A 22923-nucleotide genomic window follows, 5' to 3' on the forward strand; every position below is an offset into this window, starting at 1 on the left:
CATTGGGTAGGAGGCTGGTTGAGCCCCAGATTCAATATGGACGTTTTGGAGTAGAGAGATAGAGATACCTCTTCCCCCTGCCGGAAATCAAACCCCGACCTTCAAGCACATAGCTCATCGTCACACTAACGGAGATACCCCTGCTGCAGTATAACAATAATTTGACGATATTCAAAGCAAATTTATGGCGACTAACCGTGGGATGGTTCGGACCAAGACTGGTTTCGTGGTACCGGCTTCTAGTGCTGATCCTCGGAGCAATAAAGGATCAATACAAGCAATCAAGAATTCGGAGAAGACACCTTGTCTAGACAACAAGTTGATTTGCCCCTCTGCAGTGAGATATTAAGATATAAAGTAGGATGAACACTTTCTACAGCAACCTCAATGCAGCGGGAATTGCGACTTTGCACGCGCCAGAAAGTGACACTCCTGGGCCATGAGAGCTTTCATCTTCCCGTACCTTACAGTTATTCGATCTGACTAGGCTACGCCTCTAACAGAAATGAGTACCAGGAATTAAATAATTTTCCTGTGGAGTAAAGCGCGGCCGGCGCGTAAGGCTGACAACCTTACCGCCATCTTTGAGCCGATTGTCTAGATAATGTGGGACCCTCAACGTCTCACAACCCTATGGGCATTCACGGCCTGACCAATTTGGCTGTTTTACAGACTTTTTTACTAGGCTACGCCTTTTAGCCTGATAGATGTTTACTGACGTTTCGGGAGAAATCACTGCCTCCATTTTCGTCGAGTAGTAAGCTAAACGAGCAACAAACAGAGCTATGCTTGCTAGTTGCTTGCTTCGCTTATTCTCGACCTTGAAGATAGAGGTAGTACGCTCCTCCGAAACGTCTGCAAACTGCTATCATACTGCACGGAGTCATATTCCAGAAGACAACACTCTATCATAACTCTCGGTGTTTTTTTTTTTACCAATTTGGCTGTTTTACAGAACTGTAATCAGACCAAGAAAACCTGAAGGGAAGAGACCACTTCGGAGACCTAAATATGGATGGAAGAACCTATATAGTTACTTTCAGTGAGTGACAGATGGCATTAGTCGTCATGACACACGTACAACGGGAAATTAAGTGAAAGATGAAGTTTATGTAACAAATGAAGAGATTTTCCATAGAATTTTCAACGGCCGTTACACTGATAATATTAAAATGAATCTTATGGAAATATGGTGCTAGTGTGTATATCGGATTCATAGAGGCTTTTGTCGGTATAGAGATCAGCGTTACAGTTTAGTAAGAAGTGGAGAATATTTTGACGAGCTAAGTAACTGTTAGTTTCTGAAGACGGATCCCGTTTCATGGAGTTAGTTTAACGCTGTATCGACTGAAGTTATCATTTTTATGAGTAGTGAATGGCAGAAATTTTATGAAAGACACGGCATTGAATTATATTTAACAATAGCAAAAAGCCCGTGTATACATAGATCTAGCCTATTGTCCAGCGACTCCGAAACTGTTCTCCAAGGGAACACTAGTGTTCCGTGAGCTGAGCCGGAGTGTTCCACTACTGGAAGAGAGTAATGGCGGTTTTTTTTTAAAAAATCGGAAAAATGAAGTTAATGATAGCATTTTCCCAGTCTCGCTTATTTTTCTGAATTTCTTATACAAATTGCATTTTACATTGTGACGTATATACCCATTGCTAGGCAACGACTCGGTAAACACATTCCCGCGAAGCGTTTGCATGAAACAGAAGGACGTCTTTTGCAAGGTAACGGACAAGTAAGCATGCCTCATTAAAAATGAAGGCTGTGTTTTCTGTGTTGTCCGAGCCGATGCTTTAGAAAGGACACAGTCAGAAGACGGGACGGAGTAGTAGAAGCAGGGTAGTCGGGTCGGAAGTGAAGGGTCGAGATTCGAGACGTCAGCATGGCGGGATATGAGCTTGGGAGCAGAGAAATTGAATTGAGTCGAATTTTCGGAATTGGCAGTCGCAGAATAAGGGCAAGAAAGGAATTAGTCGTGCAAAGAAGATTTAATATGTGATTTAAAGTACAATTAGACTGTGATAAATCCGTTGCCTAGTGAAAACTAGTGTTTTCACTAGAACTAGAATTCTAGTGCGTGTGTAACGGTGAACTCTAAAGTGTGTAAATCAGCGCTGGAGGAGCTATTTCAAGGAAATAGCGGCTTCGGTCTCGAAACCCGAAATTAACGGCCGTGGGAATTCGTTACGCTGACCACGCGACACCCTCTATCCGCTAAAGTTGGCATTAATTTCGCCGACAAGCGGCGGTCGTTCGGTCGGTATAGTTCACTTGCGGAGTCAAGCCACGGAGTTTTATATTTTCATCATCATTATCTAACTGAATTGTTATATTGTCTAAATGATGCAAGTTGCCTTGTTTCGTCTTTTGTTTGTGTATGTGGTTTGTTTCCGTTTCTTGCTCGTTCCTACATTATACCTGACCTTTAGGCTATTGATTAAGCATACAAATAAACTATTATTATTAATTGTTAAGATATGCAGGCCATGATAAAATATGACAATATTTGCCACTCCTAATAATGTTCATAGTTGACATAAAATAATCAGTTGTCCAAGATGTTTCTCAGAGAGCAACATGTTGTCCTGGAGCTCCATAAACTGCAGAAGTTCGGAAACCACTGATCTAGTAAAATTCCGAATTTTCCAATTTTGTTACGTCATCAATTCGAAAATTAAATTAAAATATTCACGCAATAGGCATGTCTATATTTATAAATAGTTCACAAGGATAATCATACAGAATTACTGTTTTTTTTTTACTTTTACCTTCGTCAGGAATTCTAGGAAATAGAAAGCACGACGTTTCGGAAACTGGTTCTGTTTCCGTCTTCAGTTGAGGAAGGAAGAAACCTACTCAGTTGGGCCCCTTAGAAAGATCTAATCTCAATCACTGGACTAATCATACTACACGCGTTACATGCTTGACAAATCTTTTGTCATAAAACATGCCATGATTGGCTAGTATCATCATACTGTTACTGATGGCATGAAACACAAAAGTTGGAGGATAGACGGCATGATATCAAGTTTTATTTAAATCAGTCAGTTTTCTTTCCTTTCCGGAACCGGAAATCATTCACGAACAAAGAACAGATCACGACGACAGTATAGGGCCCGCTTTCCTTTCGAAATTCTGAAAGTAGACTCAAATTGAGTCAAAATTATAGACTGAAATGCTTTTCGGTTGGTAGAGAAATTTAAGGGGCGATTAGGAATATTCGGGGAATTTTTAAGCTTGTTTAGGATATTTCTTATCATATATCAGACAACCCTGATTTATGTCTATCGCTTTTAGAACGTATTCAGACAGTGACGGTGAGAAAAGACTTGTGTGTGCTGTGAAATGAATCCTTTGCGCGTGCCTGTATTCTGTGGATGTCCTTGTTATATCAATCTACAAAACTAGGCTAAATTTGAAACTGTGTGTATGCTAGCTGAACGCACGTAATGCAGTTTAATAGCACAGGTAAGTAACCACACGTATATAATTTCTTCTTGGGAGAAGAGTTTCATGCCCCGAAATTTTTTATTTTCTGTTAATGATTATGATAATCCATTGTACCCAGCTTTGCGATTGCATTAGAGAGCTTGCAATGTTTAATTTTTCTTTATAATTACTGGCCTATTTGATTTTTAGCCTGCGTTTTGTTTCTAAAGGAAATAAAGTAGATTTACTGTGTAAGATGACCCCCATAAACATACTGGCTCAACCAGTATCGCTTCTAACTTATTTCCGTGAGGTTTCCTGTTCGAATTTTAGCCGGGACTCTGGCTTTCATGGATTAGAGGTTTAAAGTTTCTGCTCAGACCCTCTAAGTGAATTCTGGCATACCACCTTGAAACAGGCCACGAACTTGTGCTTCCACATTAATTTCAATTTATCATTAATTGATTATCCGACCATTCGACGTTATATTATTAGGCTGTCATAATTTGGGGCACGCGGTAGCGTAGTTGGTTGAGGCATTATGCTACAAGCCGGAAGGTCGCGGGATCGAATCCCGACGAGGTGCACTTTTCAATTTATCTAATCCTTTTAGCTGCACTAAGGTCCTGGGGTCGACTCAGCCTCTAACAGAAATGAGTACCAGGAATCTTCCTGGGGGTAAAGGACGCCAGGCGCATAAGACTGACAACCTCACCGCCATCTGTGAGCCGACTGTCTAGAAAATGTGAGAGCCTCAACATCTCACAACCCTGTGGGCGTCCACGGGCTGTTACAGGGATATACTTACTTACTTACTTACTTACTTACTGTCATCATTTACCTCATCAGGAATAAATGGAAATGACCTGCTTTCATGTACCCCTATTTTCAAAATGTGAACCAGTTGACCGAATTTCACGAAACGTGGTATGAATATTACGTCATTCGAGGTCACAGAGTTTTATATCTTGCTAAGATGCGCTTTCTGTTACATTTCTTTGGCACATTTGAGAGAAACGGCTCGAGTGAACAGGAGTGTGGCATACTTAACATTGAAGTTCTTGTTATTAGTAGGCTAATGCTTAGGAGGCTCGTCTTATCGGACCGGAATGCAACACACGGTGGTAGTTCACGTGTGGGAGGGGGGAGTCGTGTCCCCCTGACCTCTTGGAAACCAGGTCTGTGTTAGTTTCTTATTTTGTTTAACTACGCACTGTTTTGCTGCCGAACTGAACCGAGAAACTGTTCAGATTACATTCCTTTCAATCCAGAAATCAACACCACTAAACCATGAAGGCGTATGGGGGAATTGATGTAGAGATCCACGTTTTTTGGCCTCGCGATTAGTTGGAGGTGAGTTTTTTTTAAGTTAGTTTATTATTTAACACACTAGAATACATTTCGTTAAATTTCAACGTAAAAATTATTGGAAAAAAAAACCCCACGAAGAATACGTAATTTGAAGAACTTGCAAAGTTTTGAAAACACTACGTTTATATTTAAATACCAAACTCGACGGAATGACAGTGCGCACTAGATTCTGCTCCCATCTGGAGGAATAATTTTGACGAATCAGGATGCACGACTACAGCCTATCTTCCGCTGTTGCCATATAACGACAGAAGAGTTGGCCTTTTATATAAGGCCACGTCATAGCTCAAGCGGTTAGTCGCTGACTTCCCACCGCGGCGGCCCGGGTTCGATCCCAGGTCTGGTCAAGTGCGATTTGTGGTGGACAAAGTGGCGCTGGGGCAGGTTTTCTCCGAGTACTTCGGTTTCCCCTGCCAATCTTCATTCCACCAATTGCTCCACAATCACCCTCACCTATCATCTGGGGCTGGTACAATAGGCCAGAAGTGGCCGCAGTACAAGGGACTTAGTCCCACCCCACTAGCAATAAAAGCAATTAGCCTTTTATATACGAGTATGTATGCGCTATCTGCACGATATTGACACCAATGTTCGTTAGGTCATACGCCATTTAACGACATGCGCACAACGCATTATTATTTGTTGCGCAGTCCTGTGTACGCTTTGTAGTGGGCTGACATCTGCCATTGTTTCAGACTTAATTTAGAACTAGAATAGAACAGAGGCCATAATCTCTGGGACAACAAACAAACAACAAACTCCGTGGCTTTAGTCAGCAAACGAACTATACTGACCGAGCGACCTCCTCTTGTCGGCGAAGTTAGTGCTAACTTTAGCGGATAGAGTGCGTCACGTGGTCAGCGCAACGAATCCCCACGGCCGTTATTCTCGGTTTTCTAGACCGGAGTCGCTATTTCCTTGAAATAGCTCCTCAGTTATCCTCGCGAGGCTGAGTGGACCCCGTTCCAGACCCACTACTCAGAAAATCTGGTAGCACCGAGAATCGAACTCGGGGCCTCTTGATCTGTAGCCAGGAACTCTGACCGTTAGACCACAGAGGCAGTCATAATCTTTGCAATGTGAAGGATAGTAAGAATTACGGCCAAAATACACTTTCTACATCATTCTACAAACGTGTTCTTTTACATAATTTCGAAGCTTTCTATTCCTTCTTCGAGTTTTTACTAAATAACAGCATGTCCCCCCAGCTGCATGCACGTTAATACTGAACACGCTGAGATAACCGCTTGGAGAGTAAATGTGGCCTAATTATAAAAAAATGATAATGTTACGACTGAGTGAAATAATTTGGTTTCATACCAGAGTCGGGATAGCCCAATCCATATAGAGACGACCCGGGTTCGATTTTCGGCACAGCTCTTCACAGCTTCCAGACCGGCTCTGGCGCCCACCCAGCCTCCTATCCAACAGGAACCGGGGGCATTTCCCCCGGGGTTATAGAGACAGGGATATGAAGCTGACCACTCACCTCTATCTAGTGCCGAGGTCAAGAATGGTCGAGCTATATCTCCACTCCCCCACATGTCTTCATGCCATAGTGCTTAATTAAGCAACAGGGACAATTTTATATTTATTTACCGGTAGTTGATTAATCATTATAGTTTCATTATACTTTTTATGTTCGTTGCAAATACTATTACTACTAGTAGCAGTAGTAGTAGCCGTGCGGTCTAAGACATGAACTGTCTTCGCTCGCTTGAATGCTGGAATCGTGGGTTCGAATCGCACTCAAAGCATGGTTGTCTGTGGGTCTTTATTCTGTGTTTATGTTGTTCTATGCGTAGGTAGCGGCCTTGCGATGGGTTGATCCCCCGTCCAAGAAGTCCTACCGACTTTGTATAGGATCAAGAGACTGAAATAGCGGCCAAGATCCAAGAAAAGGACTCCAGAGCCATAGATATCAGTAGCATGAGTGGTGGTAGCGCGGGTGATGAATTCCTTAAGATTTCGCCTTTCTGAACGTTGGCAGGAAATGCAAATAAACACTACTTTCTATTTATTTTGTACAACAATAGACGTTTGTTTTCAGAAAGTTTTTTTCCAACTGTTTTTCTGTTCTCTCACCCATGTACTTCATAGAGGTATTTCACAATATAGACATAGGAATAAGTCCCTAGCACAGATCCTAATATTCGTACAATTTTCGCACTTATCAGAACATACGCTGCTTCTTCGTGTACATATTGCGGTTTGGACAAAGCACTTATCGCAAGAAGCTAACTAAATTCTGCTAACAGAACCCGAAACACGCCGTTAAATGCTGATAAGAACTCCAATAAGAAAAGTAAAACAAAAGTCGCCATTTGACTGTTCTGTGCCATTTCAAAACAACAATGGAAATGGAGTCCATTCGATTAATCGATTTTGTTTATACGTGTATTTCAGATCTTTCCATCGGCGGTAATGCAGTTGATGTAGACAATGATGTGATATGACATTTCAGAATGTGTAATCTAACTGAATGCTGCCGAAGGGAAAGGAAATAAAGATTACTGAGCTATGTGGGGCAAGTGACATGGATGAATGAACCAATAAACACATATAAATATTAAGATTCGGAAAGAATAGGCACATAGGGGAGGAAGTTGTGAGAATCTGAACTTGACTGAACTGACATAATGTTATTATGGTAATAAACTTTCCGTTTGCATATTTATGGAATATTTGTACTTCGGAGAAGTAATTTGGTGTAATTTTGTTAGTAAGACGATGGACAACTCTGCATTGCCATAGTTTTCCTGATGTATTTTTTTAATTCGCATAGTGGGGGGCGGTAGATTCCAGCTGAGTCCACTCGGCACGTCGGCCACTGATTGGCCTATTGTACCTGCCCCAGATGATTATGATGATGGAGCAGTCGATGGAATAAAGATTGGCAGGGGAAACCGAAGTACTCAGAGAAAACCTGCCCCAGCGACTCTTTGTCCACCACAAATCCCACATGACCAGAAGCTGGCTCGAACCCGGGCCGCCGCAGTGGGAAGCCAGTGACCAACCGCTTGAGCTATGTCGCGGCCTCTCTGGGAAGTTATTACATTCTGGATTTGCATTTCTCACAGCAGTGACTATGAGGATACTGCAAATTGTATCACCGTGTTGTTCGGAGAAATTGAAATGTTTCGGAGGGATATATAGCCTTCATCTTCAGAGCTGAAGAATAAGTCAAACAAAAAACCAGCAGAAGACGGCAACAGAGGCAGCTTGTCACTTACTTCTGCTGGAGGTGATACGATCCTCCGAAACGTCGTACTTTTTGCGAACTACATTTCATTACGACCCAGAAAGCATTGCTCCTCTTACAAGAGTATTTTCTTTTTCCGACGTAGAATGGAATTCAGAACTAATATATCGGACTTGTAGCTGAACAAATAGGAGTTTTCTTATGTAAGGTTGTCAATTCAAGGCATGACGTACCCTCAAGATATTTTAGAGGAAGATTAGATCACTTCGTAAATTTCGTAAGATTCGTAGTAAATTTTCGTTAATGTGTTCTACAAAGGACACCATACACTGCTCATATTGTCAGATTCTAGATCTCCCTGAAATGCATGGGTTGATGACCCCTACTTTACTGGTAATATTGTGCTGCAGCAAAAGTAAGGTAAAAATTTTTTTATTGTTTTTTGTTACAGCTGCTTCTTTAACTTTGTAGTTGAAAACTTTCTCGTCAAACATCTCGCTGGTTCCGTTTTCTCTGTTTTCCAATTCAACGGCACACAAGAAACCGCAACAGCAACTGATGGTTCAGTGGTGGATTGTTCAGAGTAATCATAAATTCTGAAATAGTGTATAAGTCGATACATCCAAAGAGATCATTTTTGGGACTGACAGTGCCATCTATTGACAGAAGTGAAGTGTAAAGAGACAGGGAAGGTGTAATCGGTAACAAAGTATATACAGTTTCTACATGCGTCTTTGCACCTTGGCATTTTGAATTCTTTTAACTCTTCCGAATAGCTTTGATGAGTTCGTCCATTATTTTATTATTATCGATTGAAAAAAAAAATTAAAAGTACAAGCTTGAGGTAAACTTCAATGACACAACATCCAGATGATGTAATCGCTTTCCTTTACAGACTTATTTAATTTCTTACTGAATATATATTTCGTTTCTTCCGAGTATATCTCCCCTTTATTTTATTTATTAAAATACGGCAGGCTTAGATCACGTAAAACCTTATAAGATTTTTATTTCCGCGGCCTTAATTTTGCTAGAATTTACAGTTCATTAATCCGGTTTTTAAATACGCGTAAAGAATGCCGTTCGTAACTTTCTGTACTATATTACACAGCCCACGCTTTCCAGTCTCATTTAATATTGTATTAATTTTCCTACGCCGACTCTGAAACTTGCGTACTATCTTGTTTCATAAGAGATATTACATCTCAGATATATGACGTCAGAAGCAGCTGATTAGCTCAATAAATATTACTATATTTTCCTGGAATTATTTCTTGTTAACGCACGAGATAATTCCCTTGACATGAATTACTCTAAACTGAATATGTATGGTATTTGAGAAGATATTTATTTCCATCAATATTAATTATGCATTATAATGTATTCAAATAAGGGCCAGAATGTAATATTGATGTTGCCAGACCGGAAACTTTCCAATGCTTATATTCTGTGCCCCATGGTTAGAATACAAGATTAATTATTGAAGATCGTAATAATTTTAAAACGTCGGGCCCATAATTCTAATCGCATTTCTAATTAAGTCTAATGTAAAAAGATAAAGGTAAAGTTGTCCCTGTGCTCACCGAATTAAGCACTACGCCATGAAGGCGTATGGAGGACTGGATATATAAATCCACATTTTTTTGACCTCGGCACTAGCTGGAGGTAAGTGATCACCTTCAAGTCCCGGCCGCTTTACCCCCGGTACCCACTGGATATGAGGTTGGGTGAAACCCAGAGCCGGTCTGGACGATTTGGAGAAGAGGAAATTCTTACTCCTACCGGGACTCGAACTCGGACTCCTCAGGCGTCCAGCCCGTAGCCAGTCGCTAACTGACGACACCACGCCGGCTCTTTAAGTTCTATGTATATATGCGTGTAATTTATATGAGATCATCTCATTGAGATGGATAATTCAAAATACAGATTAGTGATAATGAACTATTAGTCTACTTAGTCTTGTAGACTCGGGAATGGAACTTGGTGTTTGTAGACTAGAGTCCACATCGCTGGTGAGTAAAGCAAGGGAAGTGGCTACCCGTAAACTTTGTCCAAAACATCCTTGAGGGAGCAGCATACCTTGAGTCGACAACTTTAGAGGTAAAGTTTTCCCTGCGCTTAATTAATTAAGCACCACGATATGAAGACGTATGGGGAGTGGAGGTATAGCTCCACTATTCTTAACCTCTCGGCACTAGATTGAGGTGAGTGGGCAGTTACACACCTAGCCAGCTTTATCCGTCAAGGAAAGAGCCCCCAGTACCCATTGGCAGGAAGTTGGGTAGGCCCCAGAGACGGTCTAGACCAGTGTTACTCAACTTTTGTGAGACCGCGGCCCGGTATATCTTTTTTTTTTTTTTAGAAGACGAGGGCCCGGTACCGGGCCGCGACCCCGCGGTTGAGAAACACTGGTCTAGACACTGTAGAGACGAGACCAGTCTCGTATCCCTGCTGGGAGCAGCGTGACGGAGGAGAAATCCTGTGCGTTCTGTTCCCATCATATGTTGGAAATAGAGTCTGATGACCTAATTATCCGTATCACTATTTTATGATGGTAATGCACGTTCAAAGATGTTTTAGACACCCAGCAATTACTTTTGTTTCTCTGTAGAACTGAGGACTAGAGAAAAACTTGTACTGAAACAATTCGGAAGAGCATTCTTTGTTACAGGTAATGCTCGCTACCATTCAGTTCGGAACCTTTTGTGTTTTCGTTTGCTGCCCAAAAGCATAACAATTGGAGTATAAAAAACTATAATTTTGCCTGTGGTTCTATATGGGTGTGAAACTTGGTCTCTGACATTAAGGGAGGAACATAAGCTGAAGGTGTCTGAGAACAGGGTGTTGAGGAGAATATTTGGACCGAAGAGGGATGAAGTTACAGGAGGTTGGAGAAAACTGCATAATGAGGAGCTTCATAACTTGTACTCTTCTCCAAGTATAATTAGAATGATCAAGTCAAGGAGGATGAGGTGGGCAGGGCATTTAGCACGAATGGGGGAGATGAGAAATAAGTATAGGATATTGGTGGGAAAGCCAGAAGGAAAAAACCACTGGGAAGACCAAGGCGTAGGTGGATGGACAATATTAAAATGTATCTTAGAGATATAGGATGGGATGTTATGGATTGGCCTGATCTGGCTCAGGATAGGGATCAGTGGAGGGCTCTTGTGAACACTGTAATGAACCTTCGGGTTCCATAAAATGTTGGGAAGTTCTTGCGTAGCTGCAGAATTGGCGGATCCTCAAGAAGGGCTCAGCTCCCTGAATAAGTAAGGAAGTAAGTGCTTGTTACAGTGTTGTCTAAGATGCGTACGTTATAAGACCTGGGGTTTTCACGGCGGTGAACATCCATGTTGTGTTCTCGTGTGTTATGACAACGTGTAGTCTGATAGAGAGATATTAGAATTTCGAAGGCGTATAATGTCTCCTTCTTAAAGGTGTAAAATGGACGAAGTACGTGTATTTTATCTAATCCTTTGTTTATGAGTGGGAATGATTACCGAAATAACTAAGTAGGGTTGACAGGGAATGGCTTTGTTCTTGTGATGTGCCACAGACCACGGTGAGAGGCTGACGTTTCGACTATCTCCTGATCAGTATTAGTGCGGCTGGAAGGATGAGGTCAATTGGATGGGGGATTAGCTCGTCGCAAGGCCGCTACCTACACACAGAACAACACAAACACAGAATAAACACCTTGAGTTGGATTCGAATCCACGATCCCAGTGATCGAGGGGGTGAAGATATTTCATTTATTTGACCGCGCGGCCGCTGCGACCGGCTTTTCTTCTTGTACTCAGAAGGAAAGTGTCTAGTATAATGTTTAGACTTTTGTGTATAATTTTAAATGTACGCACAAGTAGTTTCCTTGACCACACGAGATTCTTAAGTTCGTTCTAGAGGACAGAAACATGAAAGAGGATTTCATTGACTCAGCATTTTAGTAAAAGTTTCTTATGCTCAATGCTTGTCCTGTTCTTCAGGAACTTAGAAATAGAGTTTTCCACGCTACATTATAATCTAACTTTCCCATGAACGCAGAAGAGAACAAACTCTCTTGATCTGCGAAACCCTCCATCACTGAGGCGCGTCACGCGAGAGCACCCCCCCCCCATTTGCTGTAAGTAGGTAAGTTTCCTGTCTGAACAGTTTGCAGCCTCTGAAATAACTTAAAGTCCTAAAGCTACAAGATTTTCTGTATTAAATATTAAATCAAAGCAGTCTTCTGGGATTTGGCGCCATATAGATATCGTGTTAACCGACGTTTCGGAGGAACGTATCGCCTCCATCTTCAGGGTAGAAGAAAAAAGAAAATCCGCGAGCGAGGAACCAGCGTGCTGACAGACATTAGTCATAGTCACCGCCGTGAAAACCTCAAATCTTACGTAAATATTAAAACTTCATCATCCTTCTGAGATTGGAGGAAACTCCAGAGTGTAGTTATCTGGTTTGTGACACCGTATAGTCTTGTGAATGCTTACCGACGTTTCAGAAACCTACAGAAATGAAGCAATTTCCACCCTGAAGGCAGACACACTATGTTCCTCGAAATATTGGTAAGCATCTGTAAGTACATAATCCAGTTCAACACAATTGAAACCTTCACCATCGTACCTGGGGGGCTAGCGGCGTTAATGCTCTGGTTTGTATTCGGGAAATGCTCGGTTCGAATCTTAGCCAAGACACCGTCTGTCCTGAATGAGGTATCCGTGGTTTTACTCAGTTCCTGTACGAAAATTCTGGGATATTATCTCGATTAGGCGACTACTGTTTCCTTCCAAATCCTTTTCAATTTATTGATCATCAATCACTCTACATTTCGACGCTATATAGTCTAAGTAATTGGCAGCGCCGTAAAATCCACTACAAAAAAAAAGAAAAATCCGTGACCTGTAGTCCGTAAGCGAACTATACCGGCCGAGCGACCGCCGCTTGTCGGCGTAGTGCCAACTTTTGCGGATAGAGGGTGTTACGTGGTCAGCGCAACGAATCCCCACGGCCGTTAATTTCGGTTTTCTAGACCGGAGCCGCTATTTCCTTGAAATAGCTCCTCAATTATCCTCATAAGGCTGAGTGGACCCCATTCCAGATCCACTACTTCTCAGAAAATCCTGGTAGCGCCGGGAATCGAACCCGGTACCTCAGGATCTGTAGGCAGGAACTCTGACCACTAGACCACAGAGACGGTCAGAGGGGTTATCCAGGAGATTTAGAAGTCCCTTTACCGATTGTCTGTACGTAAATTTATGTGATTCTGTTGTCAAGTCTGCGACATCCGGTGTAGCGTTTGGCCTGAAAGATGTGTTGTTACTGTCATGTGAATTTATATTACGGTGCAGGCACGACTCCTACACGGCGGGGATAGCGACTGGAATAAACTCCGGCCACAATCCATTGGGTCCTTGACACCGAAACTGTATAAAATACTGTTCACTCTCACTGCACTGGGTCAATCTTACATGACAGCCACTGCTCGTGGAAGGAGAGCACACTGAAATCACCAGTACTGATGACAAAGGGGTAAATAATTAAGCGTGGCTGTTGCATTTACCCCCAAACAGGGTCATTTGATAAATAGAGATATAGGATTATATGACTGAGTCTAGAAGTCTTGTCGACAATTCACTCACTCACTCACTCACTCACTCACTCACTCACTCACTCATGGAGCTGAGCCCTTCTTGAGAAGCCGTCAATTCTGCAGCTACTCAAGAATGTCCCAGCATTTTATGGAACCCGAAGGTTCATTACTAAGTCCAGAAGAGTCCTCCACTGGTCCCTATCGTGAGCCAGATCAATCCAATCCATACCATCCACCCTATCTCTCAAAGATTCATTTTAATATTGTCCACCCACCTACGCCTTGGTCTTCCCAGTGGTCTCTTTCCTTCTGGCTCTCCCACCAATATCCTATATGCATTCCTCTTCTCCTCCATTCGAGCTACATGCCTTGTCCACCTCATTTGAATATAAAATTATATTTTAGAAATTGTAAGAATGCGGACCAATTAAGTTACCTGGAATCTGTTTGAATATCATCTTAAAGAAAGACGAGATAAAGCTCGACCATGAAAGAGATGGAAATATCAATTCGCCTAATCCGAAGATCGGAGCAAATCTAACAGCCCGCACGCCTCGCAGTTAAGCATAATATTTATTATTGTGACAATGGTAAATGCCTTTCTAGGCCAAGAGCTTTGCTCATTTAGTGAATTTGTTTTCAGATTTACCGTTTCCACGAAAGTGAATATCATTTATTTGTAGTTTATTTTGACCGCCTCTAGTGGTCAGAGTTCCTGGCTACAGATCCTGAGGTACCGGGTTCGATTCCCGGATCTACCAGATTTTCTGAGAAGTAGCGGGTCTGGAACGGGGACCACTCAGCCTCATGAGGATAACTGAGGAGCTATTTCAAGGAAATAACGGCTACGGTCTAGAAAACCGAAATTAACGACCGTGGGGATTCGTTGCGCTGACCTCGCGACACCCTCTATCCGCTAAAGTTCGTACTAACTTCACGGACAAGCGGCGGTCGCTCGGTCGGTATAGTTTGCTTGCGGACTATAGCCATGAAGTTTTTTTTTGTTGTTGGATAACCTCTCTTTCTGGTCTCGTGTATCAGGTGTTGCTATTCACAGTCATTGGTTTCTCAAGCAAAGAAGAATACTGAAAGAGCTTTTGAACGATATGTATCCTAATGCTTCACTAATGGCAACATATCATGTTACACTGAATATCAACGCGTTGGTACAAGTCTCGGATTCTTAACATTCTTAAATACAGTTCGCTCTATAGGATATATACTCTGGGTACAAACTTGATTCCGCCACTGATGCCAGTTGTTTATTTTAGCAAGGAGAGAAAGTGTCCGTCTGTTTAGTATATAAACGCCTTTCTTCGCTTGTTGCTCGTCCCCTTGTTCATTGTATTACATGAAGAGTAAACTTGCAGATGTGAAAAACATAACTTGAAAGCAAAGTACCGATAAAGCTAGCACAGTGGTAACGTGTCTGGTTTGGAATTTGTAAGCAACTGGCTCGGATCGAGTGAAACAAACGCATTTCTCGTCACAGTTTTAGCTCGAGCTGAATGACGTATTACAACCTTCAAAAAAGAAAAAAAAATCCACGACCACTTTCTCATACCTCACCGTCTGCCATACATAATCATCACATTCACCTCTGTGCTCCATATGACATCCAGGCCGAAAAGTACAAACACATGGCATCCGTGATATTGCCGTCTGCCTGAAAATAACACAGCTACTTTCTTATTACCACCTGAACCTGTGAAAATCGGGGGCACGCGGTAGCGTAGTGGTTGAGGCACTGTGCTACAAGCCGGAAGGTCGCGGGTTCATGTCACGATGAAGTCAGTGGATTTTTTTTTATTGACCTAATCCTTCCAGCTGCACTCTGGCCCTGGGGTCGACTCAACCTTACCGCCATCTTTGAGCCGATTGTCTAGATAATGTGGGACCCTCAACGTGTCACAACCCTATGGACCTCCACGGCCTGGTACAGGGATAGCTTTACTTTACAAAATTAACGTTACAGGACCCAAGTTTACTTTATACATGTGACGTCAAAGCTAACTTCGGTATAGTGTAAGATGTAGTTATCCTGCGATGTGACACAATGTGGTTCGGTAAAAGTGAATCGACTTTTCGGAGAAAATTGATACTTCTATCTGCATATATCTATCTATCTATCTGCCGCCGGGAATCGAACCCGGGATCTCTGGATCTGTAACCAGGAACTCTGACCACTAGACCACAGAGGCGGTCACAAAAATCATTGATGGTTGAGCTAAATGTGGAGAGCTGTGAGGAATTTCGAACGAAGTGATTGTGTTCTATTTCCAACTGTTATTTCAGCATTCGAACAGAGGGGATTAGAAATGTTAAGATATTATAGGTTTAGAAAATGTGTAGCGTTTCCCACTATATCCTTATACGAACGATCTCGGTAAGTAAAAATCGATTCAAGGTGTTTAGTATCGAATTAGCATTCATTGGCTCCATGTCTTGTGGTCTTGCGGAAAATTAAGACTGAACTAGTAGATTAGCCTCGTAAATTAGTGGGAATTAACATAAATATTTTGTTAAATACGGTGCCAAAGGAAGATTATGTGTATAATCCCTTCTGATACTCTTTTTCTGATTAAGCACGACTAATTCACTTTCACAGACACACCTGTTCCTTGTCAAGGTCGTGCTTAAATTACGTTCAGTTTTGTAAACTCGTTTTTCCAGCAGTAATAGTAGGACGAGAAATCTCGCGAATACCCGACAGCACTGCACATTTAAATGGTTCTGGTTACAGACTCCTTCTTTCCTGAGTCTTTATTAAAATGAACCATACCTAAATTTCTTATTAGTTATGATAATCTTGTTAGTATAGTGCAGGCATGTCCAGCGCGTCGATCGCGGGATGATTTTTGGTCGATCTCATAGGCCTATAAGGAAATTATACGTGAAAAGCATGTAAATTCACTTGTAATATAATATGATTATATTCAGATTTTAAAGGGAAAATACGTGCTAAAGTAGTCTGTACTTTCAATGTATGTTGCTTTTACAACAAACATCAAATGTCGTGTTATTTTTACCAATATTTTTGCTTAAAGCGAGGTACGACGATACGAGGGGGTGGTAGATCACTGGCAGTTTTGACACTAAAAAGTCGATCACAACCTCTTTGAAGTTGTCCGGAAAGTTGTTGCTTATCACAGCACGTGACACAGTGTGTTAAAGATATCTGGATATGATAAAACATATTTTCCGTGACTTCCTGGAGCAGATAAGAACCAATGCTAGTACCTTCTTCAGTCATAAAGATATAGCTCTCCCTGTGCTTAATTCATGGAACACCACGCCATGAAGACGTACGGGGAACGGAGGTAAAGCACCAATATTCTTGACTTCGTCACTAAATGGAGATGAATGGACAGCTTCACACTTCAATAATTATAAATATTTCGCACACACAAAAAAACTCCGTGGTCTATAGTCCGCAAGCACACTATACCGACCGAGCGACCGCCTCTTGTCGGCGAAGTTAGTGCCAACTTTTGCGGATAGAGGGTGCACGTGGTCAGCGCAACGGATTCCCACGGCCGTTGATCTCGGTTTTCTAGACCGGAAAATATTAATTTAGCAATCTCGATCAGTCTGTTCACATGCTTTTTCGAAAACGTCTTCTTGTGACTTGCCACTGAAGGCCGATCATATGGATGCTTATGTTACAGCTGATTAAGGACTATAATGTTATATTCTATAAGATTTATTATATTATTCATGTCAAGTGCGAGAGAAAGAGATGCCTGCTAGCGTGAAAGAAAGTCTCTGAAATCCACTTTCCACGTGACGGAAAGTAAACAGCAGTTGAAGTAAATGTGAGAAGAAGAGAGAACTTTTCTTCGTTGCTTTAAGTGGCAGGAATTTTGAATGAAATTCAGATGAGCCTTTTGTTATATTTTTCATACATTATTTAACAATTTTGTGTTAACTGTATGGTCGTACATAGTTGAATGTGATGATATGGTGATTATACATAAAAATTGTATAGGATTGGAGGCGATGGTGTCATGTTGTAGTATATTAATATAGTACATAGTCATTCGATTGCAATGAATGATGAAAATTGGGAATATCCTTAGGAAAGTGCACACCTAATTTTCGAAACACGCACTTCGGAAATATAAGTTAGATCAGTTACAGGTATTTCAACCTGTTCAGAGTCTATTTCATAAAAATACGCGCGAAATATTTTATACATTTTATATGAAATTTATAATTAATAATGAACTAAAACTTTTTTTTTTTTAATTTTCAACACCGCTGTATCACCATTCGCACTTTTGATGAAAGTGCATGTATGAAATTTGATGTTAGAACAGAATTTGAGGGGAAGAACCCTGGGGCCTCCGCAAAATAAAAATAGAATCCATGCGTTTTACTGGGACATTTGGTCGTCTAAAGTCACAAATTATTATTACTTATTATAAGAAATAAGAAAAGCAGCAACAAAAAAGAGTTGTCATAGCCTGACTTTGTTATTACTGATAGGGGCCTCCAAATTTTGATTTCTGCTGGGGCCTCACAACTGTAAATTTAGCCCTGTTTGATGTCAGGAATTCTAAATAAATTTGGCGTAAAGAAGTTAATAAATGTAGGCACAGTGAAACAATTTTGACATTTTCTCTCGCTTGCTCTTTTAATTATCTCGAGAAGTGGAATACTTAGGGAAAAATTTGCATTGTGTATAAATTGCATGTATCAGTTTTCGTTACAATGTTTTTCTGAAATATTTTTCTCTCCGATAAATGTTTAGCGAGTTACGTTCGAAACAAAGTGTCTGTGTCGCCCTGTGTTAACAGAAATAGGAATGTCTGAACATATATCTTACATAGATATTAGTAAAAGTCTTCAATACGAAATTTCTTGAATATCCGTTCAGCGGTTCTCGAGTTCCTACATGCTACCAGGTTGACATTTATAGTACCTAAAAGTTAACTGTCGATTTATGGTGAAATTTCTTTGCGAACACGCCGAAAATTCAACTACAGAAGTGACACAGGCAGTAGGGGTGGGGCTGTACAGCCTGTCAGGTGACACACAATAGGTCACGGACATCCGCTTGTTCAAGATCACACAGCGTTTGTCTATGGTCCCGAAACACAGATGCATTTTAAATATTATAGAGCCATAAATGCAGTTAACAATTGTGCGTAGTTCATTCAGGGTAAGTACCTCTAGGAGTGGGTACGCACATTTCGTGGCATTTGTTTTCAGTATCAAGAAACAGTTGCTGTAGTTACCACTGACTGTGCGTGAATGTTAATTTTCGGCAAATGTCAACTAAATACGGTTGAACAATAAGAAGGCATAACAGTTAAATAATAATCATAAAAATATTTTACAGCCAAATTCAGAGAACACTTCTATACACTGTACCCGAAAATAATGCTTAGGTACCAGAAGGCCCTGTCTCCAAATAAGCAGGAGTCATCAGTACTCTATACCTTTACATAAAACTCTGTGACCTGCAGTCCGCAAACGAAGTATACAGACCGAGCGACCGCCGCTTGTCGGAGAAGTTAGTGCCCATTTTAGCGGATAGAGGGTGTCTCGTGGTCAGCGCAACGAATCCCCACGGCCGTTAATCTCGGTTTTCTAGACCGGAGCCGCTATTTCCTTGAACTAGCTCCTCAAATAGCCTCATAAGGCTGAGTGGACCCCGTTCCAGACCCATTACTTCTCAGAAAATCTGGTAGCGCCGGAAATCGAACCCGGGACCTCTGGATCTGTAGCCAAGAACTCTGACCACTAGACCACAGAGGCGGTCTCCCCGCCAATTAAAAACAGTTCCACGAGCGGCCACAAGCAAGATGGCGCGTCTGCCCATTTCTCATAATATATTGTTGTTCTTAACGCAACAATTCCTGCAAGATAGCTTGGCAGGGGTAGTTAAATTCTGCGGCGACCTAGAAATTCTTATTTGACGCCGCTTGATTTTTCTTTTTGGGGCTATGCAACGAATTTCATTTATACGGACGAGTGGAGACCGGAACCATTCCAAGCCAAGAACAAGAGAGGCCCCTGGACAGGCAACAAGACATGCACAACAGCGTGTCTGGCATTGAGATGAATGTCAATTTGGCATGCAGGGTCACGAACGGTCCACGTGTAGAAACTTACTAATTATGTTCAAAACTCTCTGAGATATTACAAAAGGTGAAGTCCGCGTGCTAAATTAATTAAGCACTACGCCATGAAGACATATGAGGGAGTGGAGGTATAGCTCCACTATTCTTGCTTGACCTCGACACTAGACGAATGTGAATGGTAAGCTTCACGTCGATGACCCAACCTGTGAAAAGTGCCTACAAGAAGACGAATCAGCCACACACATCCTGTGTAATTGTGAGGCCATAGCTTACTTAAGGGTTCGTCACCTGGATCAGTTTTTCATGGAACCAAGTGATTATTATGACGCCTCCATAAATAGCCATACATTTCATTCGAAGTGTAGGATTAATAAAGGGTTAATCCAAAGGGGAAGCACAACAGATCAGTGAAGGTCGCAGTGCGAGGGCCGGATTTTATGGCCCAACCCTTACACACATTTTTTTATTGCTAGTGGGGTGGGACTAAGTCCCTTGTACTGCTGCCACTCCTGGCCTATTGTCATCCCCAGATGATATGTGAGGGTGATTGAGGAGCAATTGGTGGAATGAAGATTGGCAGGGGAAACCGTAGTGCACGGAGAGAACCTGTCCCAGCGCTACTTTGTCCACCACAAATCCCACTTGACCAGACCCGTGATCGAACCCGGGCCGCCGCGGTGGGAAGCCAGCGACTAACCGCTTGAGCTATGGCGCGGCCCAACCCTTACACACATACATATACACAAGCTTCAGGCCCCAGCCGCTTTACCCTGGCGAAAAAGTCCTCGGTACCTATCAGATATGAGGCTGGGTGGGCCCCAGAGCCGGTCTGGACGCAACGGAGAAGAGAAAAATTATGCATTCAACCAGGAATCGAATCCCGGCTATCCAGCCTGTAGCCCATCGATATACTGACTGAGCTATCCCGGCTCTCGAAATTCCAGCATTGTTTTTTTTTTTGACATAGGAACAGACATAGAGCAGTGACGCCGTTAACGACAGTAAAGTGACTGACTGCGGTCTGAGCAATAGAGGATAAGAGACGAGGAAGGGGAAGTCGGAGTGTTTCTCTTCATAATAATCTCCAGACAATCTCCAGCACCGATTCTGCCAGTCTTCCAAACAATGGGACCGGATGGTAGCCTAGGTAGAGGTGTAATTTTTCATTAAAAGCTATGGATATATTCTGTTATACAAGCAACATCTCGAAATTCCTCTGGAGGGACTGAGATAAATCATGAAGCCTCTCAGCTTTGTTAGCTGGCTGCATGACCTGGATGCCAATTACACTAGAAACATACCGGACAGCTGCCTTTGCGAAGTATGGGAAGATCATCAAATTTCTGTGTACCGGTGTATTATCCGCATAAAATGATGGAAACATATCGTTTTTAAAACTCCAAAAATGCGAGTCAGAACATTCTTAACTATGTTTTCTTCCTGCCAGACACTGAAATTTGCCTAACACCTTGAATAATCACACCGGACAATTATTTCATCAGTTGTGGAACACATCACAACAAAGTTCAGTTACAGCGAGATGCTTATTTCTACACGTACAATACGCGAAACTGTAGGATATTAAACTTCTACACCAACTGTAGAATATCCCTCTCGTAGCAAAATATGGCAGCTAATAAATGCACACTTCAACCAACGCTTTTGGAATTCGGCAATAACAAACTTACTTACTTACTTACTTAATTACTTATGGAGCTGAGCCCTCTTGAGGATCCGCCAATTCTGCAGCTACTCAAGAACTTCCAATCATTTTATGGAATCCGAAGGTTCATTACAGTGTTCACAAGAGCCCCCACTGGTCCCTATCCTGATCAAGATCAATCCAATCCATACCATCCCATCCTATCTATCTAAGATCCATTTTAACATTGCCCACCCACCTATGCCTTGGTCTTTCCGGTGGTCTCTTTCCTTCTGGCTTTCCCACCAATATCCTATATGCATTCCTCTTCTCCCCCATTCGTGCTACATGCCCTGCCCACCGCATCCTCCTTGACTTGATCATTCTAATTATACTTGGAGAAGAGTACAAGTTATGAAGCTCCTCATTATGCAGTTTTCTCCAACCTCCTGTCACTTCATCTCTCTTCGGTCCAAATATTCTCCTCAGCACCCTGTTCTCAAACACCCTAAGTGGCTGCTTGGGGGTTGGGTGTGGAACTAACAACTCGTCACCGTAAAAAGAAATAACTTTGTTACTAAAATGTACACAAGGCAATAACAAACTACAACCATTTATTCATATCCATGATTTATTTCAACCGTCTTCCAGTGCATACACTCATCTATCTCCTCCTCTCACTCGCACTACATGTTTCGGCAGAAAAGTGTCATCTTCAGGTGCTTATTCAATTTACGCTAAACTAGTTCATTGCATGCCTTGTCTTCATATTAAAATAACTAAAATATATATTTATCATATATATTGATAAATGTTAAATGTTAAAAATATTAAAATTGTTCAGGAATTTTATCTTCCCTACGTCGTATCTCACTACGCGAGTCACATCTATCCTCTTCTGTTGGAGCACTCTTTCAATATCGTGTATTATTGTGCTTTGTATTGTTTCTTGCTCCTGTGACTGCGTGTGTTATACTGCTGGGCCTGCTTTATCAATATATATGATAAATATATATTTTAGTTATTTTAATATGAAGACAAGGCATGCAATGAACTAGTTTAGCGTAAATTGAATAAGCACCTGAAGATGACACTTTTCTGCCGAAACATGTAGTGCGAGTGAGAGGAGGAGATAGATGAGTGTATGCACTGGAAGACGGTTGAAATAAATCATGGATATGAATAAATGGTTGTAGTTTGTTATTGCCNTATTCATAACTCTTAATTAATATCCTGAGGAAACAAACGAATATCGGCATTAACGTCGAGGGAATAATAATAATAACATATCTCGTGGAAGGATTGCTTAGTTCTGCACCGTAGACTCACATCATAACACGATTACAACATCCTGTCTTGAAATTCTTTAAATACTTCACTCCTGAACTACATTTTTTTAAAGAAAACATCTAGGAATCTTGGGCCCAGATATTGCGAACTCGAATCTTGCTTCAGGCATGCTTTCTGCCATCTCTTACCTGTTTTATCAAGTACATTATCATATCTCATTTCTCAATAGCAACGAAATAAAATTCGAATGTTATAAGATTGGAAAAGAACAACTTGAATATATTTATTTTACTGTGATAGTCACCT

The 22923-nt window shown here is 41.6% G+C and overlaps 1 protein-coding gene across 1 annotated transcript in view; it reads left to right on the forward strand.

Moving 5' to 3' along the window:
* The first annotated feature begins 3304 nt into the window (after positions 1-3304).
* The window catches only part of LOC111869170 (multidrug resistance-associated protein 1), a 151260-nt gene continuing 131641 nt past the window's right edge, over positions 3305-22923 (forward strand). The window contains exon 1 of the mRNA XM_033753308.1: positions 3305-3478. Within this exon, the coding sequence (XP_033609199.1) occupies positions 3460-3478 (19 nt within the window). The 5' untranslated portion in view covers positions 3305-3459. The remainder of the gene's footprint in view (positions 3479-22923) is intronic.

The sequence above is a fragment of the Cryptotermes secundus genome, unplaced genomic scaffold (genome assembly GCF_002891405.2).
Source record: "Cryptotermes secundus unplaced genomic scaffold, Csec_1.0 scaffold1441, whole genome shotgun sequence".
In the NCBI taxonomy this organism is placed as follows: domain Eukaryota; kingdom Metazoa; phylum Arthropoda; class Insecta; order Blattodea; family Kalotermitidae; genus Cryptotermes; species Cryptotermes secundus.